This window comes from Cryptococcus neoformans, chromosome 10, assembly GCF_000149385.1.
Source record: "Cryptococcus neoformans var. neoformans B-3501A chromosome 10, whole genome shotgun sequence".
Classification (NCBI taxonomy): domain Eukaryota; kingdom Fungi; phylum Basidiomycota; class Tremellomycetes; order Tremellales; family Cryptococcaceae; genus Cryptococcus; species Cryptococcus deneoformans.
In genome coordinates, this window is record NC_009186.1 from 847531 (window position 1) to 855030 (window position 7500).

General features: G+C 47.9%; 4 protein-coding genes across 4 annotated transcripts in view; 2 read left to right on the forward strand and 2 right to left on the reverse strand.

Moving 5' to 3' along the window:
• The window catches only part of CNBJ2680 (hypothetical protein), a gene marked incomplete at both ends in the record, with an annotated part of 3244 nt that extends 3022 nt beyond the window's left edge, over positions 1-222 (forward strand). The window contains one exon of the mRNA XM_767899.1: positions 1-222. This exon is cut by the window's left edge and continues 24 nt beyond it. Within this exon, the coding sequence (XP_772992.1) occupies positions 1-222 (222 nt within the window).
• Positions 223-616: 394 nt separating this feature from the next.
• On the reverse strand, positions 617-2427 carry CNBJ2690 (hypothetical protein; the record flags this gene model as incomplete). The annotated part of the gene is made up of 5 exons (XM_767900.1): positions 617-977; positions 1028-1317; positions 1374-1612; positions 1663-1768; positions 1822-2427. 5 exons carry the CDS (start codon positions 2425-2427, stop codon positions 617-619), a joined length of 1602 nt encoding a protein of 533 aa, XP_772993.1.
• A 654-nt stretch (positions 2428-3081) lies between these two features.
• Positions 3082-6764, reverse strand: CNBJ2700 (hypothetical protein; the record flags this gene model as incomplete). Its single annotated transcript, XM_767901.1, has 14 exons — positions 3082-3195; positions 3265-3447; positions 3503-3627; positions 3677-4195; positions 4252-4470; positions 4519-4615; positions 4671-4925; positions 4976-5067; positions 5114-5342; positions 5392-5865; positions 5919-6042; positions 6089-6354; positions 6403-6541; positions 6586-6764. The coding sequence occupies 14 exons, from the start codon at positions 6762-6764 to the stop codon at positions 3082-3084; spliced, it is 3015 nt and encodes a 1004-aa protein (XP_772994.1).
• A 597-nt stretch (positions 6765-7361) lies between these two features.
• CNBJ2710 (hypothetical protein) overlaps positions 7362-7500 on the forward strand; it is a gene marked incomplete at both ends in the record, with an annotated part of 3846 nt that continues 3707 nt past the window's right edge. Inside the window, one exon of the mRNA XM_767902.1 lies at positions 7362-7374. Coding sequence (XP_772995.1) covers positions 7362-7374 — 13 coding nt within the window. The remainder of the gene's footprint in view (positions 7375-7500) is intronic.

Consider the following 7500-nt stretch of genomic DNA (forward strand, 5'->3'; position numbering starts at 1 on the left):
GACAGGCGTGGCCCTCCTCCTGGACAGGGAAGGCCTTTGGCCGAGAGAATGTCGGCAGGGTCTACTCCTAATGGTGGAAAGGGTGGCGGAAGAAGGCGAGGAAGGGGAGGCGGCAATGTTGGTGCAGGCGGTCGCAGTAACGGCGGTAACGAAGGAAACGGTCGTGGTAACGGTGGCAGTGATGGAAATGACGGTGGTGATGAGGATGGAGAACGACGTTAAATTGCAAGCATAAGATTGAAACAGAAAAAAAAAGTGTTCATAAGGATAGTTGGTTGAAAAGATGATCCGATGGATGTTACAAGGCCTTTGGTTAGAATCTCGACCGCATGTAGATTGCTCCGTCACGACCTGGCCTTGATCAAAATCCAATGTCTAAGAGACTAGAGTGCAATCGTAATAAAGCATAAATCATCACACACTCCGTGTCTACTATGTCATGCGCTATGTAACTAGCATGAAACGTGCTGATATCGTGTCAAAACACCGCACTGCAACCAGCTGGTGTCCATTCTCGTCTAATATGTCAAATCAATCAATTGTCCGTATCATTAGGGCGTGGAGTTTACATGGCTTCTCATCCCATTACAGGGTAAATGAAGCAACGAAAGGAAGCTTATCGACGACGGTGGTCGTCATTTGAGAAGGATGCCACCGACTCGTCCGCCTGATGACTACCGTTGTGACTGCCACTTCCGCTGGCGATATGAGTATTCCCACCGAAAGAACTCTCTGGCCTGTGGTCCATACTAGCTCTAGGGTTCGAGGGGTCATACAATGACACACCGCGAGTACTTCCAGGCAAGGCGCCGCGACGCATGGCCTCGAGGTTCGAAGAGGAACCGCGACGGGAGTTGGGAACAGAAAGAAGGGAAACATCGTATTCGGACCTGCAGGGGGTGGGGGTGGCAAGGTTAATAGACGATCTCTCCACGGCCTCCTGGGCAACAGTGGGGCCATATTGAGCAGCAATTTGTCTACATGACGATTAGCAAGAGATGTAATCAACACCTAGCAAAATGCTTACCCGGCATATTCGTCCATAATAACCGCCATACTTCCCAGATCCAACCTGTATCTCTCGGGCATTAATCCCTTACCGAATCGATAGGTAACGTGATTTGAGCAGAGTAGAGCGGCAAGAATAATGAGAAGGTGAGCGGGGACAATGGCAAACGACACTGTAAACCAGATTCCGAGAACGCGACGTTCAAGACGAAGATATTGTGACTTGCAACCAGGGAAATTGGATCGAGAGTAACAAAGAGGAGAGACGGTAGCCTCGACAAAGGGAGAATAGTAACCACAGCATCGCAACTGGAAAGTATCTGCGTTAGTCGAATGATCTTGGGAAAAGAAGGAAAATCACATACGGCATCCTGAATTCTCAATCGACCCTCTGTTCCAAGGTATCTAGACCATTGAGAGTTGATTTTTCCTTCCAGGTTGAATGTCTTCTGCTTGTAGGTAATGTAGCCAGGGGCAACAAGGAGACCAAAGTCGACCCATAGTAAAAGAGTAAAGATGGCCAAGAAAGTACGGTTGTTTAAGAAGATACCAGCAAATCCGAGAAGTGATGTGAATGTGATCATCGAGGCCGCAACAGTTGAGACTAGCGGCCATCAGCTCAATTGGTCAAGAACCAAAGAAATTAAGTCTTACTGATGAGTTCAGTACGGTTACCAACGCGAATCACGTCGGATTGGTAAAAGATGTTGAGCCAGACAAGGATGGCGCAGACAAGAGTCGCCATACCGTAAATGAAAAGCTAGAATCAATTTCAACCGCAATCCCACCTTCTCACAGGCCAAGAACACTCACGACACTATTCGCCAAAAACAAAACCCATTTAAACCGATTCCACCTAAGCTTTGGCTTCTTCCTTTTCAAACCGGACTCTGAGATCTGAAAAATAACACCCTCATCATCGTCTACAGTACCGACTTGGCCCATTCGTTGGGCATTGGACGCAAACGCATCTCGACCACCACCTTGCTTTCGTCGATGGGCGTAGTCACCAGGCGCGTGAAGACGCGTAAATTTTGCAGGAACGTAGTTTAGAGATAATGATGAAGCTCGGTTCTTGAGAGAGTCCTTGTCAGCAAGGAATGAAATACTACTCCTACGAGAAGAAAGTGCGGAGTCGGCTTGAGGGGCAAAAGGAGCAACAGGAGGAACGAGGTCGTCGTCGATTCGGTATGAAACTTCCTGAGGTTGGCCGTGGTTATTGCTTGACAACTGGTCGGAATACGTTGGCGAGCTTGGTCTACCGTAGTAGTTTTCCTTTGATCCTGATTGCGGCGAGTTGGGATCGAGAGGGGAAAGAAGAGACCCCGAGTGAGATGAACGGCGCTGGGGATCAGAATGGGGAGCGAATTTGGATGCGAAGTTCCCAAAGCGGGAGCGCCTGTGAGTGTCGGATGGCATACCTCCTGGGACGGAAAAGGGCTGAGGGAGGAAAGAGGTCTGGAAAAGAAAAAGGTAAGGAAAGAAAAGAAAAGAAAAGAAAAGACGGTGTTAATGCAGTGAGCAACGAGAGAAACAAAGGCCCTCCTGCACAGCAGAGAACGGACGGGCGGGAAGGAAAGCGATTCCCACGTGGCAACGTAGTCACTATAATCCGCCAAACATCGAAATCCTGGGCGATCCGAGGGGGCTTTTCGTGGACGCGCTCCGTCGGCTCGTTGCTTTTTGGCAAACGACGCGTCCGTCATGCAGGCGAGGCTGTGTCTTCATTTCCTATGGTGGCCGAGGATGTTCGCAAAAACTTTGCAGGACATAGGGGATCAGTAGTGTGGTATCAAACACAATTGCTTTTGGTGGCGCTTTTGTATGATGTACATCATCATACTCCACAACATAGATATACGTAGTAGTAGATAGGAGGAGGAGGATGGATAGGTAGATGATGAAGGGATGCTCTGCCGTGTCTTGGAAACTATGGTCTCCAAACCCTGTATTTGATTGATCTGAATCCATGATCATAAGAGCTGAATCTTTTGTAGTAAGTAGAACAGAAGGTAAATAACAATCTTTTGGCACATGGCATATGGGAAATGTACAACAGACGACGGGATTTATCTAGATAGCCAGCCATTTTGATTTCTCTTTCACTAGCGCCATGTTCTCTGCCATTGAATACAGCAACATCAGATTGTGAGCTGCCTCCCAAGCTAACGATGATTTCCTGACTTCCTGTTGAACGACGACAATCAGCATCACCATGCCACTAATATCGACGGCGAAATGAGGAAAACGACTTACCTCCGGAAACATACTCTCGTCCATCCTCTTCTGCACACTATCCAACACCTTCTCGTAATGCTTTACTGCAAAATGGGGTACACCGATAGAATGAAATGCACGACCAAAGTTATATTCCACTTCTTCCATCCCGGGGCCTGAAGCAGGAGAAAGTTTGCGATATTGAGACAAGAAGACCATCCCCTGCACCAACGCCAATAATTAGTATTCTAATGATGGACAAGAGAGAGATACACACTTGAGCGATCTGATAGTTCTTATTATCAGACTGACGTGTCATGGCTCGTCCAAGGTATGCTTGTGCGATCAGAAGGCAGATGAAGGGATTCCATGGATCAAGTTCGTATGCTCTTGTCAGATAGACTAAACCATTGTTAGCATTATAAAGTTCGGTAAATTCCCGCCGACGTACAGATGGCCCCTTTGAAGGCTTTAGAAGCAAGCATCTCTTGCCCCAATATCACATTTAGATATGGCGAGAATTTCTTGGGTAAAACTGGTTTATAGCCCCATCCGATCTCCCCTTCTACACCATAGACCCGATCTTCAGCCTCTTCTTCCTCATCAAGGTCTGGGTCAATTTGAGCATCGGCTTTCTTCTTCCCTTTGGATTTCTTTCCGCCTTTTTTCTTTCCATCGCCTCCCTTGCTCTCTCCCTTAGTCTTCCCTTTATTGGCACTCCATCTACCTTTACCCTCCAAATAATGCAGACCCTTATCCCCATTCCTGACTGCCTCGTCGTACGCTCTGATGTCTCGGTTAATGAAATTTTGAAGAGAGGTGTCGGTGAATACTGCACGGGCTGCAGAGCCTCCAGTGGAAATGGCTGCAAGCATGATGAGAAATGGTTGAGGAAGGAACTGGGAACGAAGAGCGAGTTTTCGGGCCGAATCAACTATCTTGTCGTAGGCTTTCAGCCTCATTGCACATGCTAATGACTATCAGTTGATGTTCCTATGACTGTTTGCGACAGGAATTTCGGCTCACCAATGATAGTCAGCCTCAAGGCAATCTCACAACGCCGATTATGGAATAACCCCGACCAGACGACGTGCTCCAAGATATCCATGGCTACTTCCTCTTCTCTCCTAACCATCAAAACGCAGCAATATTTGACGACAAGGGTCAACCACTCTTCATTGGACAAGCCATAGAAAGACGTTTTGCGGAAAACATGGTAGGGATTATCATCGTCGACCTCTTCCACTATCGCGCGTGTCAGCGGTACATGAAAAGGTCAGTAAAGGCACTTACATCCCAGGGTTCTTTCCAAACGATCTTGCATTTCTGCAGCTTGATCATCTACATCCGTCTTCTTGTACTTCTTGCTCTTAAGCACTCTCACCATGCCCTGCACAAATCATTAGACCCGCTAATTGGCTCTTCCCAATGTCAACGCAACTTACTCGATTTTTCGTAAAATTCGATCTATCCATTCGATAGTTTTCAATCAGCAGGCCCGCACTCTCTACAAACCTCTCGAGCGCCCCTTCTTCTCCCTCCATCGTACCTCTTTCTGCCTCTTGAACATCGGCCCAAAGGTTTTGCATCTGCGAACGAAGTTGTTCTTCAAGCATCCGTTTGGATACTCTTACGCCTGGCTGCATTTGAATCGTGGAAGAGAGTGTGCCGCGTTCACCACGAGTACGGATGACTGCAAACTGTCAGATCGTGTCAGGTGTCGGTGGGGGAATGACATGCCTTCTGTTACAATGTCCAAAGCTTCAGCCTTTCTACCCATATCCTCCAAAACGTTTGCTATCCTCAGCTTCGCCTCCAAGTTGTCTGGCACTTCACTTGCCACTGTCTCCTCATCAGCTTTGCCCTTAGAAGCACGAGATACACCTACCCCATTGCAACGCCTCTAAAGCCTCGTCCAAGTCACCCATCTTCCACTGACAGACACCGATTTTATATATCAGTGGTGGATCATCGGGCAACTCTTCACATTCCTGGACAGCCCCAAAGCAATCCAAAGCTCTCTCCCATTGATCACGAGTCATGAGCGCGTCTCCCAATTCCTGGAGATACGTGTAATGTGTGAGCACGTCAAGGCTGAGCAGGTGATCGATGTGAATCTACAATGTCTGTTAGCATCGAACAGCGAAAGGGTGATATTACGCGTACGTCTGCCTCGTGGGCGTCGTCCAACTTTATACGCAAGAGAGCCAGACGATGCCTCATGCCCACATCCATCTCGAATCCTTCGCTTTCCACTTCTTCTCTGATCGTCCCCGGTGGATCATATTCTCTATCGTCATCCATAGTATCCCAACCCTTCTGCTCTGCCCTTCCCTGTAGCCATCTCTGACCTTGCTTGACGACTACTAGCGCATCTTCGTACTCTTCCAGGGCTAAAAGATCGTCTATGAGGGTGGTTATGTTCTCATAAGTCATAGGGGGTGGAGCATCGGAGACTCGAGGGCGTTGGTTCGGTGAGGGATAGGTTGCTATTTGATAATCAAAACCTCTCCTGGTTGTCTGCGCTACTAGTCCCCGCAGATTCATTGAGACAAGGAGTGGGTGGAAAGTGGAGATAAACTCAAAGTTATTCGCCAATTCGGGCTCGATTTGTAGCATCGCACGGAAAACATTACATCCCTGACCACTGTGTTAATTGCAAGGAGGGAAGATCAGGCAAGAAGTAGACCTACACGAGTCTTTTGACCTTGGATACGATATATGGCTCCCAGATCCCATAAGAGATCAATCTGGTCAGGCTCACATTTGAGAGCCTTTCTTATGCAATAGACACTTTGCTCCAGATGTCCAATCTCTCTGTTCCCATTAGGCCTATTTGCGACTGTACCAGAATAGCACTCACCTGAATTCTTGTGCCAGTTCTCTCCAAAGATCTCCCTCGTCATCCACATGTGCACCCAAAAATCTCATCTGTCTGGCCTTCTCTTCATCACCGAGCTCTTTGTAACAGCTTGAAAGGGTGACCCAAGCCGCCGGTACATATGGATCGAGTCGGATAACTTCAAGGAAACTTGAAATGGCTTTATCGTAATCTTCAACCAGATAAGCCCCGTTTGCTTGACCAAGTAAATAGTTCACCTCATGTGAGGGTTTGTGTGCTCGTCGAGGCTATAGACCGTTAGTTTAATTATAAGAGATTTAAAGGTATGGATCTACCTGTTTCTGTGGTGCTTTGCCTGAACGGCGAGACTGCGGAAGTTCTTCTTCGTCTGCTAATTCTAATTCACGTTGAAACTCTGCATTGTTGATCTTCCCCTTGCCAGACGCAGTTTTTGACGCTAATCCTGCCAGTCGTCTACAGTAATTTAGCTATGACCTCAGAGGACATACCCAGCTCACCCAAAAACAACATCACTGTCCGGTTCTCCAACCTCATCCGGTTGTGAGTCCTGATATTCGTTGTCTGAATCTCCATACAGGTCATCACTGTCAGATGTACCAAGGTCTTGCAGAGGACTAGACACTCCGGTAACATTTTCGTCCAGTAGTGCTGGGTCTATAGCGAAGTCGGCACTCATATTGCCCTCCGGTAATTGAGGTAGTATGTCAATTCGTTCAACTTGAGCATTTTGTTTTCATTGATAGAGTCTCGAAACAAGGACCACACAGATCGATAAAGTCATGACGTCGACATCTTACAGTCCTTGGACCTTTCGCGTACGTAATGGGGAATCCCGGAGAAATGCGGAAAACCTGCGAATGCTATTATCCCACGTGCAGATTGTGCCTGGGCTAGAAGCCGCTGGAGGTAAATTCCCGTTGGGGAGTCTGATCGGGCGGCTGGGGCGTTGGGAGGATCTGTGCGCGTTCTCGTGCGATGGGATCGGTCCGTCCTCCCCACAGCCCCAGACGCTGCATCCAATATGTCTAATTTCTATCTTCATTTCTCTTCTTCTTTTCTTCTTTCTTTGGCTTTTATAGTCATAATTACACTGCTACTACCCTCCCCCTTTCTCTCTCTTCCTCTCTCTTATACCCGTAAGTTGTCCCGTCGCCCGCACACACTACCGCGGCGTCGTGTCGCTTCCAGCGCGCTTGCTGTTTCCACCTTCCACGTACCCGTAGCTTACAACTTCACGCAGCTCTAGGTCAGAGCCTATACTAGACACTCCATCATGTCCACCAAGGGTGAGTTGGCGTCTCTCCTTCACGCACGCTTTTTCGACGTGCAATCATTTCATGTTATCTTGGCCGGCCGAAAATAGATTTCGCGTCGTTTATGTTTTCGGAATAAGGGCTGACCACAAGTAATAT